General features: G+C 48.1%; 1 protein-coding gene across 3 annotated transcripts in view; it reads left to right on the top strand.

Moving 5' to 3' along the window:
- The window catches only part of JMY (junction mediating and regulatory protein, p53 cofactor), a 74,761-nt gene that overhangs the window by 19,172 nt on the left and 41,817 nt on the right, over positions 1-13,772 (top strand). For all 3 annotated transcript variants that reach the window (XM_089312911.1, XM_089312910.1, XM_070056324.2), the window contains exon 2: positions 6,686-6,859. In XM_089312911.1, coding sequence (XP_089169037.1) covers positions 6,686-6,859 — 174 coding nt within the window. The remainder of the gene's footprint in view (positions 1-6,685; positions 6,860-13,772) is intronic.

Below are 13,772 nucleotides of genomic sequence, written 5' to 3' on the forward strand. Positions count from 1 at the left end.
TGGTTGACTCCCCAAAAGGCTGCAGTGGCTGGAGCTGGGGCTGTCTGAAGCCAGGAACCTGGAGCTTCTTCCAGGACTTCCATGGGGATGCAAGGGCTTTTCCCAGGCCACAGCAGAGCTGGATCAGAAGTGGAGCAGCTGGGACTCGAACCAGTGCCCATATGGGATGCTGGCACTGCAGGCTACGACTTTGTCTGCTTCGCCACAGTGCCGGCCCCGTCCCACCCTTTCTTAATGTGTGTGTTCTGTCTCTGGTGGGCTGCAGCCTGGAGGCAGTATGCCTTGGTGGTCGGGGCTCCATGGCTACTGGTGAGAGCTGACTGCTGGGGCCCGAGAAGAGCGCCATGGAGCCTGGGGATTCCAGCAGCTCTATTACTTCCACAACTCTCCTTTTCCCTTTCAGTGAGGTGGATGGTTCCACTGTGATTTAACCACTTCTGAGTGCTAGGCGGGGCCCACAGGAAGAGGCAGATCGCATTGTCCTGCCCCAGCTTCTGGGAAGCCTGCGGTCTGGGACCCTTGGGTGAAGGGAGTATTTCATTTCCCTTCTGCCCTGTAAGCCAGAATACCTTTGGGGTGGGGGCGGGGGCGGAGCAGGAATGGAGCAGGAATGGAGTGTAAAACCTTGCTCTAAAGAGGACATGCCTGTGCTTGTAGGATGATGGTTCAAAGAACTGCATGAGAATTATATGTCTGTTCCATTCTGTGGGTCCTCTTTTCAGAGGCAACTGCCCTTAAGTTTCTTGCTATCATAAAGAGAAAGTGACAGATACAAAGATCTATACTTACAGCTTTTTAAAAATTCAAAAGGTAGGAAGGACACTGTCTACTCGTATATACCTTTTTCTTTAAATAGGCAGTGTTTTAACGGCTGCCTGATACTTCACTCAGTGAATTTGTTTTGATACGACACCTTTTGGTCTTTGTGTGAGCTGCTGTATCAGTTGGATAAATTTGTGAATTCGCTGGGGCACAGGGAACATGGATTTTTTTACGTTGCTTTCTGTAGAGGATGTACAACCCATTGCTTTGAAAAGCTTTTCAATCAGTGAGAAGCTCTAGTTGATAATTCATTTTGCCTCTTGAGTTTTACATTTTTTTTTAAAGATTATTTATTTGAGAGGTAGAGTTACAGACAGAGGGAGAGACAGAAAGATTTTTCCATTGGTTCACTCCCTAAATGACTGAAATGACTGAAAGTTGGGCCAGTCCGAAGCCAGGAGCCAGGAGTCAGGAGCTTCTTCAAGGTCTCCCACGTAGGCACAGGGGCCCAAGGAGTTGGGTCATCTTCTGCTTTACCAGGCCATACCGGACAGCTGGATCAGAAGTGGAGCAGCCAGGACTAGAACCAGCACTCATAGGGGATGCCAGAACTATAGGCAGCTGCTTTACCTGCTATGCCACAGCGCTGGCCCGGAGTTTTAGAAGAAATGTTTTCTATGATCTCACTCCGTTCTTTACCTTTCTTTTTTCTTAGAAAGATTTATTTGAAATGCAGAGTTACAGAGAGGCAGAGACAGAGCGAGGTCTTCCATCCACTGGATCACTCCCCAGATGGCCACAATGGCTGGAGCTGGGCCAATCTGAAGCCAGGAGCCAGGACCTTCTTCCAGGTCTCCCATGTGGGTGTAGGGGCCCAAGGACTTGGGCCACCTTCTGCTGCTTTCCCAGGCCACAGCAGAGAGCTGGAGCAAAAGTGAAGCAGCTGGGACTTGAACTGGCGCACATATGGGATGCTGGCGCCGCAGGTAGAGGCTTAACCTATTATGCCACGGTGCCAGCCCCCCATTCATTACCTTTTTAAATACTTTTTTAAAAATAAAATTTATTATTTCTTTGAAAAGCAGTGTTGTTAGAGAGAAGGAGATCTTCCATCTACTGGTTTGCTCCCAAAATGGCTGCAACACGCCAGGCTTGGCCAGGCTGAAGCCAGGAGCTTCATCTGGGTCTCCAGTGGAGGAGGCAGGGGCACAAGTACGTGGGCCATCTTCTGCTGCCTTCCCAGGCACTTTAGGAGGGAGCTGAATTGTAAGTGGAGCAGCTGGGACTCACACTGGCACTCAGGGTGCTAGGAGACATTCTAGGGGTTGCTTAGCCCACTTGGCCACAGTGCTGGTGCTGGGGTTCACTGTCTACTAAAATGTTTTCCACTTGAGTGCCTTCTGCTTGGGGAAACATGGGGGTACTCTGCTGCCCATGGCCTCCCACCTGAGTGATTCTTTAACATTTCCCATCCTTTAAGACCTTGTTCAGTTTCCTGTAAAACATGTTTTCCAATTACTTTAGTCCAGTCTGATTCCTCTTTTCTCTAAACTTCTGTCCTTTCTGGTCAGCTTTTTGCATTTGTGTATGTTGATGTGTTTTCCTAGTTCAATAGTAGGCTTAAGGGCGAAGTCTGCTAGACAGTTAGCTACCCCTTGGGTGTGTAGAACAGTTGGAATGCAGTGCGTCTGACGGCGTGCCTCTGGGAACTCCTGTGGTGTATGTGTATTCCGTGAACTGACCTGTTAGTGGCCGTGGTGGGACCAGCCGCAGTTTGTTCTCTCACGGAGTGAGAGGCCCTCATGGGCTGTTAGTGTTTCTGGGCCTCCCCTTCTCTCCTCGGTCCAAGTTGCTAATCTTACTGTGTGGTCTCCATTGGGTCCTGTAGCCTTGTGCACGGCCTTCAGTCTTTCTCTCTGAGTCTTGCCTGATTTGTGACTTTTCAGTCTTCAGAGAACAAGTCAGGTCTCTAGATGGACTTGGAAATCATTTCCTGGTACTTCCTGAAACCAGAGAGGTCTTGGAAGGGAACAGGAGGCTTTCTGGATTGCCTTTGCTCTCAGAGTCAAGCAAGGTTCCTGGGGTCTCTCCTGCCTGCTAGTCTCCACCCTCACTCACAGAAAAGATTGCTGTCTGAAGCTTGTGGGGGAGTTGGATTAACAAATATCTTTCTTTTGAAAAAATTTATTTTTTGAAAGGCAGAGTTACAGATTGGGGGAAGAGGTGGGGAGAAGGGGGAGGAGGGGAGGAGCGGGGGAGAGGGGAGAAAAAGGGGCGGGAGAGAGGGAGAGGGAAAGGGGAGGTGGGAGAGAGGGAGGGAGGGAGGGAGAGTCTTCATCTACTGATTCATGCCCCAAATGGCTGTAATGGTCAGGGCAGGGCCAGACTGAATCCAGGGTCCTGGAGCTTCCTCTTGGTCTCCCATGTGGGTGCAGGGGCCCATGTGCATGGGCCAGCTTCCACTGCTTTCCCAGGTGCACCAGCAGGGAGCTGAATGGGTAGCGGAGCAGTGGGGACACAACCGGGCACCCACTTGGCTTGCTGGCACCACAGGCAGCAGCTTTACCTGCTGTGCCGCAGGGCCCGCCCCTGTTGGCTTTGTTTTTGCTCTGTTGATCTGATCAGGTGCTCCTTCAGCCTGTAGACAAGATGGATTACATCAGCTGATGCCTGAGCCCTGGTCCAGCCTTGCATACCTGCGACAAACCATGTTGGGTTCTGGTACGACTTTTTTATACACTGTTGGGCTTAACTTGCTGGTGTTCTGTTAAGGTCACGGGAGACGCTGCTGTGTATTCTTTTTTTGTAATGTCTTTGCTTTTGGTATCAGCTGTTGCCTGATAGGATAAGTTAGGAAGTATTCTGGTGGCTTCTATTTGGAGAGACTGTGGAAAATCAATATAACATCCCAAAATCAATGGTAGGTTTTACCAATGAACCCATCTGGGCCTGATTTTTTTTTTTTTTTTGGTGGTGGAAGGTTATTAATGATTCAGTTTGTTAAATAAATTATCTCTTTAACCTTGTGAGTTTTATTAGATTACCGTCTTTTAAGGAATTCATCTATTTTACCTAAGTTATCAGGTTTGTGGGCACATTAAAATCCTTTTAATGGAGGCTGGTGCTGTGGCGTAGTGGGCTGAGTCTGTGCCTTTGGCACTGGCATCCCATATGGGTGCTGGTTCTAGTCCCGGCTGCTCCATTTCTGATCCAGCTCCCTGCTGATGTGCCTGGGGAAGCAGTGGAGATGGCCCAAGTGCTTGGGCCCCTGCACCCACGTGGGAGACCTGGAAGGAAGCTTCTGGCTTTGGATCAGCCCAGTTCCGGCCGTTGCAGCCATGTAGAGTGAATCAGCGGATGGAAGACCTTTCTCTTCCCTTCTCCGTAACTCTACCTCTCAAATAAATTAGTAAAATCTTAAGAAAGTCCATTTAATGTTCCTCAGTTCAGTAGTGATGGCCTCCTTCAGGTCTGATGTTTGTAACTGGTGTCTTCTCTGTCTTTATTACCCTTGCAAAAAGTATATCAATTCCATTGTTTTTTTTTCCCCAAATAATCAGCTTTTTTTTTTGTTTATTGTATCGATTTTCCTTACTCAGTTTCACTGGTCTGTCCTTGAGTTTTGCTAACTTCCTCTGCTTGCTTTGAATTTTAAAGTTAAAACCAGTGTGCCTGAACTGCTGTAACTGAAGCTGTGTCCTTTGAACAGTGTCTTTGAAGAATGTGCCCTGGATTTACTTTGTCTTCCTTTCTTTTTTTTATGTTATTTGAACGGCAGAGTGATCGAGGGAGAGAGAGAGAGATCTCATCCACTGTTTCACTCCCTGGATGGTTGCGGAAGCCAGTCCCAGAACCTCCATGTTGGTTTCTCCCTGAGGGTTAGAGGCCCAAACACTTGGCTGTCTTCCCTTGCTTTCTCCGGCACATCAGCACGGTGCCGGTTTGGCAGCTGAGCAGCCAGGACTAGAACCAGCATCCAAATAGGGTGAGATTGCCACGGCTTAGCCCGTTATGCCACAGTGCTGGCCTCCATGTTTCATTTTTCGTTTTTTTGATTTTTGGAAATCTGTCCGTCTGCTTCTGATTTTGCATGTTGTCTATTTTTTTTATTAGAGCCCTAGCATATTAATTGTATTTTTTAAAAATTCCTTGTCTGAAAGTTCCGACATCTCTGCTTAATGTAAAGTTGGTTCTGATGTTTTCTCTCTTCAAGTTGTGTTTGTCTTTTGCATGCTTTTTAATTAAAGCTGGATGTGGGATGGTGAGTTTCTCTTTGTGCTGTGTAAGCAAGTTTCCTTGTGCCCTTTGACATCATGTAATGCTGCCTTGACATCTTGGCTCAGTTTGTGTCATCTTAGAATTTTTTTTCCATGTATTACATTCTGAATACTGAGTTTGGTTTCCCCCTCCCTCCCTCCCTCCCTCCCTCCCTTCCTTCCTTCCTTTCATATTTATTTATTTATTTGCAAGTCAGGGTTATACAGAGAGAGGAAAGGCAGAGAAAGAGAGAGGTCCTCCATCTGATGGTTCACTTTCCAATTGGCCGCAATGGCCGGAGCTGCACCAATCCGAATCCAGGAGCCAGGATCCTCTTCCAGGTCTCCCATGCAGGTGCAGGGGCCCAAGGACCTGGGCCATCTTCTACTGCTTTCCCAGGCCACGGCAGAGAGCTGGATGGGAAGTGGAGCAGCCAGGACTAGAACCAGTGCCCATATGGGATGCCGGCGCTTCAGGCCAGGGTGTTAACCCGCTGTACCACAGCGCCGGCCCCTTCGCTGTTTGTTTATAGGTCTGCTCATTATGGATCATATCCTGGACATTGTGAATGAGACTTGTAGTGTCTGGTTTCTGTTGCGTTCCTCCGGAGTGTTGATTTTTACGGTTTCATTTGAGCAGTTAAGTTGATTAGATTCAAACTGCAGACTCTGCCTTGCAGCACTTAACCTCACTGTGTGTAGTCTGGGTGTGCATGCATAACTCAGTGATGAGCCGGAGAGTTCTGTGGAGCGTATGGAGGTCAGGGGCTCCCTTCCCCTGGGCTTTCTCCTCAGTATTGCCCTGTTTGCTACCTGGGGTTCCAGACTCCATCTTCTGATACTTTGAGCTGACACAATTGGTTGTTCTTAATTTCTGTTTTCATTTTATTTGAAAGACACCTACCTCTTCCATCTTCTGGTTCCACTCCCCAAATGTCAGTAACAGTGTGGGCCAAGTCAAAGCCAGGAGCTGGAAACTGGGTGAGTCTCCCACGTAGGTGGCAGGGACTCAAGCACTTGGGCCATCATCTCCTGCCTCCCAGGGTGCGCAGAGCTGAGAGCTGGATCTGAAGCAGTGGGGTCAGTGCCCAAACCTGGGCTCTGGTTAGAGATGGGGGTCCCAGGCAGCGTCTGTGCTGCTGCTCCAAGTGCTTTTGCCAAGACTGTGGGTTTCTTTGTTTTCTTTTTGTAATTTTTTTTTTTTTTTAGATTTATTTGTTTGAAAGTCCTTTTATCTCCTGTTTCTGATCTTGAAGGAGATGGTAGGCTTAAAATGAAGAAAGTTAATTGATGGAGTGGTCCGGATTGGGAAAAGGGGAGATGGGGCCCGATTGGAGGAAAATAGAATACTAGTGGCTAGAGTCTGTATGTTCCTTTGTCAAAGTGCCAGTGACGTTGATGTTTGAACACATTTGGACAACACCGCTGGACATGGGGGAACGTTATAGAGTGATGGGCTGGGCAGGGGGTCTGTTCAGGCAATGTAGGGTATTGAGTAGTGAGATTCGCCTGAGGTGTGGAGATGCACAGTGACAAGCAGTCTGCTTTTTAGTTCTCGCTTATATTTGTGTTGTGGGTTCGAGGTCCTGAGAGGATGGGGGAGTTAAGGTGGAGTATCTGTAGGCTGTTGCAGTTGGTGACTTCAGTAATGGAACTTTGTTCTGCAGCTCTTGGATAAGCACAAGAACACAGAGAGCATGGTGGAGCTTCTGGACCTGTACCAGAGGGAAGACGAGGCCTACAGCAGCCTTGCGGAAGCCACGACCGAACTCTATCAGTATTTACTGCAGCCGTTCCGAGACATGAGAGAGCTGGCCATGCTGAGAAGACAGCAGATCAAGGTATTCTCTTCTGTCAGCCCGAGTGGGAGCCTGTTTCCCAGTGCCCAGCCCAGCCACACACACACACGCTGTACATCTGTGTGTAGATGCACACCTCGTTTCTGTCCCTCAAGGCTGAAGGCCAGGGGAGCATCTCATTTGAATGCATCTCACACGCTGGTCTGCCGAGTGCCGGGCTCGAGAGCAGCCCTCGCAGACAACACTGTGTGCAGCGCCAGGTGGTGACTGCACTGGGTGGCCTCCGCCTCCCTCTTCCTGCGCTGGCCGCCTCGGCTGCTGTCTCCCTTCCGGTGTCTGCCTGCTCTGTGGTCCAGAGTTCCTCATCAGGAGGCTTGGGAGCATTTCTTTGGCAAGGATTTGTTCTGAAGGGTGGAGTGACTGGAGGGTACAGCTTTAAATGTGTAACATGCAGTTTTGTTGAAGCAGTATGTGTCCCATTTGCTCAGGCAAGTGTTTAAGGGTTGGATTTTATAGCTGACCTCAAATTATGGAAGTGTTGTTGAACTAGGACATTAAGATGGTTTTTCCTGATGGAGTCAGTTGGGACCCTGTTGTGTGAGACTGCGTATTCGAGACAGTCGGCAGGTGCCCTGAGGGGGTAGGGGTGGCTCTGTGAGAAGGGAACCTGCCCTGGAATCTCCTCTTCCCTTGACAGATAGCACAGTCCTGTGATGGATACCCTGTCAGGTGTCTATTTTGAAGAATTTTGTATTATCATAAACTTGGCACTTAGGTTCAAATGGTAACATGCACTGTGAGTTTTCATACACCGGAGGTTGCTCAGTTTTAAGAAGTGGGCTAAATGGATGCTTATCTGTTGAACAGGACTGGAGGGCCATGCCCCGCAGCCGTGGCCTCCACAGCGTGGTGCACCTGGCTTTCAGGCTGTGCTGTCCACCAGCAGCACTGACTACTCTGGTTCTCCTGGGAAGCAGCTGGGGGTGAGGAGGAACAGGCACCGTATTTTCAGCACCTGTAACATGACCTGCACTTCATTCTCCAAGGCGTGTCCCTCGAATGCCCCTCCAACCATGACTACACTGAGGAACTTTCCCATACAAATACTTGTTCATAAACAGCCAGATTCAGCCAGCCAGCTGAGAGTAAGAGGTGTGCCATTAAGAGGAGTTAAGTCATTCACCTCCTAGCAACACTGTGATTAAAAGCTCTTATCTCTGCTTCTGAGATAAGAAGTGAATATTGGGATAGTCTGTGTCCTTGTCCACAGCTAGGTAGGAAGTAGTGGAACAGGCACCGTACTGATTCAGCATCTGATTCTAAAGACACTCTCCTACCCCCAGTTATGGGTTACTTGTTACCTTTAAATTGGAAAATTCACACTCGTAGAAAAAATCTGTAATTGACTTGGTAAAGTATATGATTTAGATAGAAGTAAAAATGTTACGTATTTTTGTGTGATAGTGCTGTGTGGATGTTCTTCTGAAGATGAATTTACAGTCAGCTAATGCTGACTTGGAATCTTGGCCTTCATGTCATGTGTAGAATGTATTTGTTTTACTCAGGTTAACTATTTCAATAAAGATACCTTTCTGGTGCAAACTTGCAAATTAACCCCTTCTTAATCTAGTAAGATCTGTTTAGTAACTTGAGATAGCAAGATACAGAATCATTGCCTAAAATAAAATAGACCAAGAAACCTGTTTCGGGGACTGTCACAGTGGGTAAAGCCGCTGCCTGTAACGCTGGCATTCCACATTGGCGCTAGTTTGTGTCCCGGGCACTCCACTTCCAATCCAGATCCCTGCTAATGGCCTAGGAAAAGCAACAGAAGGTGGCCCAAGTGTTTGGGCCCCTGCCACCCATGTGGGAGGCTTGGAAGAAGCTCCTGGCTCCTGGCTTGGGTCTGGCTCAGACCTGACCATTGCAGTCATCTGGGGAGTGAACGAGCATATGGAAGACCTCTTTTTCTTTCTCTCCCCCTCTCTCTGTAACTCTTTCAAGTAAATAAATAAGTTTAATATATATATATATATATATCAATATTATATCTCTAGATTCTACAGATAATAAATGGGTAGTAAGAGAATAAAAGTTAATAAATTCTGCAACTTAGGTGAAATGGACAGAGTTTCAAAATGAATTTAGGAAATATCTGTTGGGGCCAGCGCTGTGGCGTAGCGGGTTAATGCCCTGGCCTGAAGTGCCAGCATCCCATATGGACCCCAGTTCGAGACTTGGCTGCTCCACTTCCAATCCAGCTCTCTGCTAATGGTTTGGGAAAAGCAGTAGAAGATGGCCCAAGTCCTTGGGCCCCTGCACTTGCATGGGAGACCCAGAAGAAGCTCCTGGCTCCTGGCTTCGGATAGGCGCAGCTCCAGCCATTGCGGCCATCGGGGGAGTGAACCATCAATGCAGGACCCCTCCCTCCCTCCCTCCCTCCCTCCCTCCCTCTCTCTCTCTCTCTCTCTCTCCCTCTCTCTCTCCCCCTCTCCCCCTCTCTCCCTCTCCCCCTCTCCCCCTCTCCTCTCTCTGTGTAACTCTGACTTTCAAATAAATAAATCTTAAAAAAAAAAAGAAATAAATCTTAAAAAAAAGAAATATCTATTAACTGAATTGAATTAATAATTTAAAATCTTGTCACAAAACTCCAGATTGAGATGACATCATTGGAAGACTATAAATCATTTAATTGAAAAGTTTAATCTTATTCATTCTTTCAGGGGATAAAAGATGAGAATACTTTTTTTTTTTTTTATTTGATAGGTGGAGATACAGACAGTGAGAGAGAGAAAGGTCTTCCTTCTGTTGGTTCACCCCCCAAATGGCCACTACAGCTAGCGTGCTGCGTTGATCCGAAGCCAGGAGCAAGGTGCTTCCTCCTGGTCTCCCATGCGGGTTCAGGGCCCAAGCACTTGGGCCATCTTCCACTGTACTCCCGGACCACAGCAGAGAGCTGGACTGGAAGAGGGGCAACCGGACAGAATCCGGTGCCCATATGAGATGCCGGCGCCGCAGGCGGAGGATTAGCCAAGTGAGCCACAGTGCCAGCCCCAGAGAATACTTTTTTTTTTTTTTTTTTTTGACAGGCAGAGTTAGACAGTGAGAGAGAGAGACAGAGAGAAAGGTCTTCCTTTGCCGTTGGTTCACCCTTCAATGGCCACTGCGGCTGGCGCGCTGAGGCCAGCGCATCGCACTGATCTGAAGCCAGGAGCCAGGTGCTTCTCCTGGTCTCCCATGGGGTGCAGGGCCCAAGCACTTGGGCCATCCTCCACTGCACTCCCGGGCCACAGCAGAGAGCTGACCTGGAAGAGGGGCAACCGGGACAGAATCCGGCGCCCCGACCGGGACTAGAACCCGGTGTGCTGGCGCCGCAAGGCGGAGGATTAGCTTAGTGAGCCGCGGCGCTGGCGAGAATACTTTCTATCTCACTTATGAGGCTAGCATTTATCCAGATACCAAAATAAAATGAAGACATTAAAGAAAAAACAGTACTAAAGTATCTCATCATAAAAATTTTACTTTAACCCTTTAAGAAATACAAGTAAATTGGATCCGGCCGGCGCCGCAGCTCACTTAGCTAATCCTCCACCTGTGGCGCCGGCACCCTGAGTTCTAGTCCTGGTTGGGGCGCCGGATTCTGTCCTGGTTGCTCCTCTTCCAATCCAGCTCTCTGCTGTGGCCTGGGAAGGCAGTGGAGGATGGCCCAGGTCCTTGGGCCCTGCACCCGTATGGGAGACCGGGAGGAGGCACCTGGCTCCTGGCTTTGGATCAGAGCAGTGTGCCAGCCACAGTGTGCCAGCCGCGGTGGCCATTTAGGGGGTGAACCAACAGAAAAGGAAGACCTTTCTCTCTGTCTCTCACTGTCTAACTCTGCCTGTCAAAAAAAAAAAAAAAAAAGTAAATTGGATGCACCAATGTACAAAAAGGGTGACATGCTGTGATCAAGTGAGGCGTATCTCAGATGGAAGGTTAGTGAAATAAATAAACCAGTGTGATTCACTACTATCAGAACGATCAGAATAAAGTTTGAGTGGGCACAGTATATTATTTTTCAGAGATAGAAAAGCATTTAACAAAGTTTAATACTTTTCTGTGATGAAAACTCTGAATAAGCCAGGGAGAAGGAGAGAAGGACACATGTGGAAAACTCAGTGTTGTACTTTTTCCATAAGACTGAGAACCAAGCAGGCTTGTCTGCCCAAGTGCCTAACCAGTTCAGTGAGATACTAAAAGCAAAGGAAAGGGTACATGCATTAGAAATGATGTGGTGTGAAGTTAGACTTATTTGTAACTCCTGTAATTGTCTATGTAGAAGATCCCAAAGAAGCTAGTAGAAGTAATATCACAGTTGTGTAGGGGCCAGCACTGTGGTGTGGTGGGCTAGCCTCCCCCTGCAGTACTGGCATCCCTTTTGGGCACCTGCTTGAGTCCCAGATGCTCCACTTTAGATCCCTGCTAATGGCCTGTGTGAAGCAGCAGCAGATGGCCCAAGTGGTTGGGCCCCTGTACCTGCTTGGGAGACCCAGAAGAAGCTTGGGCCACCTGTTGGAGCCATTTGGGGAGTGAACCAGCAGCTGAAACCTCTGTCTTTGTCTCTCCCTCTCTGTGTCTATAACTCTGCCTCTCAAGTAAATAAATACATCTTTTAAGAAAAAAGTTTATTGTAATCTTGGGATACAAAGTGAATATTAGAAATTGTTACATTTTTATTTTCTAGGTACAAACAACCAAAAATTGGAATTAAAAAAATATCATTTATATCATCTTATTCATGGATTATTAAAGGGAAAATTTTGAAAAATATACGGAAGTCTTGGGTATTAAAAACTATAAAAGTTTGGTAAGAGAAATGGTTGCACAGAGAAGTGCCTCACACTAGATTGGAGACTCCATACATTGACTTGAAAATCCAGCAGGGCCTTTAAGCTGATTTTATTCTTAATTTTTAAATCAAATTAGAATGGTGTCTGTTTTCCAGATAGACCGTGTTTTGGAATGTGTGCATTATGGAATGGCTGAGTTGAGCTACTTAACATGCATTGCCTCATGTACTTGTTTTCTTGTTATGAGAACTCTTTTTTTTTTTTTAATTTATTTATTTTTTTGACAGGCAGAGTGGATAGTGAGAGAGAGAGAGAGACAGAGAGAAAGGTCTTCCTTTGCAGTTGGTTTACCCTCCAGTGGCGGCCGCAGCCAGCACGCTGTGGCTGGCATACCACGCTGATCCGATGGCAGGAGCCAGGTACTTATCCTGGTCTTCCATGGGGTGCAGGGCCCAAGCACTTGGGCCATCCTCCACTGCACTCCCTGGCCACAGCAGAGAGCTGGCCTGGAAGAGGGGCAACCGGGACAGAATCTGGCGCCCCGACCGGGACTAGAACCCGGTGTGCCGGCGCCGCAAGGCAGAGGATTAGCCTAGTGAGCCGCGTATGAGAACTCTTAAACATTTATGCACTTGGGGCCCGTGCTGTGGCATAGTGAATAAAGCCGCTGCCTGTGGTGCCAGCATCCCTTATGGGTACTGGCTCCATTCCTGGCCACACCACTTCCTACCCAGCTCTCTGTTGTGGCCTGGGAAAACAAGAGAAGGTGGCCCAAGTCCTTGGGCCCCTGCATCTGTGAGGGAGACCTGGAAGAAACTGCAGGCTCCTGGCTTTGGATCTGCCCAGCTTCGGCCGTTGCGGCCATTTGGGGAGTGAGCCAGCAGATCTCTCTCTTTGTCTTTGCTCTGCCTCTCTGTATCTCTGCCTTTCAAATAAATAAATAAATCTTTTTGAAAAATCTATATACTCATCAGAATTTTCAGGAGTTCAGTACATGTCTAGTAACATGAGGATCATGTTCTGCAGTAGATCTCTTCACTTAGTGAAAATATCCTTGGACCAGTATTACAACTTTCCTGCCTGAACCCAACCCCACAGGAACCTGGTAACCAGCATTCTTATTCTCTGCCTTGAGTTTACCTCTTAATTAAAACTTATCTCCATCTATTTGAAAGGCAAAGAATGGAAACGTAGAGATCTTCCATCTGCTGATTCACTTCCTAAGTGTCTGAAACAGCCAGGGCTGTGCTAGGCCAAAGCCAGGAGCTTGAAACCCAGTCTGGATCTCCCTGGTAGGTGGCAGGGGACCAAATACTTGGGCGTCACCCGTGCTTCTCAGGGTGTGCATGAGAAGGAAGCCAGCGTTGGAAGTGGAGCTGAATACACGAACCCAAGTACTCCTATGCAGGATGCAGGTGTTGTGACCGCCAGGCCCAATGCCTGCGCTAGATTTCTTTCTGTTAGAAAGGTCAGAATTGAGTGTGTGTGTGTGTGTGTGTGTGTGTGTATGAGATCTCCCTCGCTTGTTGGACAGAAGCTGATTCTAAGTCTTGGCCATTCCAAATACGGTGGCGGCGCAGATAGCTCAGCGCACGGATGTCAGATTCTTGCATGGCCCCTGGGAGCGGGGGTGCGGTGTCTGAGGAATTTCCAGACTCCCGCAACGACTGCAACCCTGTGCAGGCGTCCACCTCCTGCCAGCACTCAACTCTTGAGTTTTTGGGAGCACCCTTCTGAAAGGTGATGTCCCTCCGTAGTGGTATTGAGCATTTTCTTCATTCCTGCTGGTCTTTGTGTGTCTTCTAGTCTACCCAGGAGCGTTGCCTCTTGTTAAAGTGGGTGATTTTCTTGCAATTGGACATTTAATAATAGTAGTTCTTTGACTCCATAAACTCAGGGTATCCTTCCAATTATTCTTTTTTTTTTTTTTTTTTTGACAGGCAGAGTGGACAGTGAGAGAGAGAGACAGAGAGAAAGGTCTTCCTTTGCAGTTGGTTCACCCTCCAAAGGCCACCACGGCCAGCGCACCACGCCTATCCGAAGGCAGGAGCCAGGTGCTTCTCCTGGTCTCCCATGGGGTGCAGGGCCCAAGCACTTGGGCCATCCTCCACTGCACTCCCAGGCCACAG

The sequence above is a fragment of the Oryctolagus cuniculus genome, chromosome 14 (genome assembly GCF_051225735.1).
Source record: "Oryctolagus cuniculus isolate XC-2025 breed Fujian yellow rabbit chromosome 14, ASM5122573v1, whole genome shotgun sequence".
NCBI classification, from domain to species: Eukaryota; Metazoa; Chordata; class Mammalia; order Lagomorpha; family Leporidae; genus Oryctolagus; species Oryctolagus cuniculus.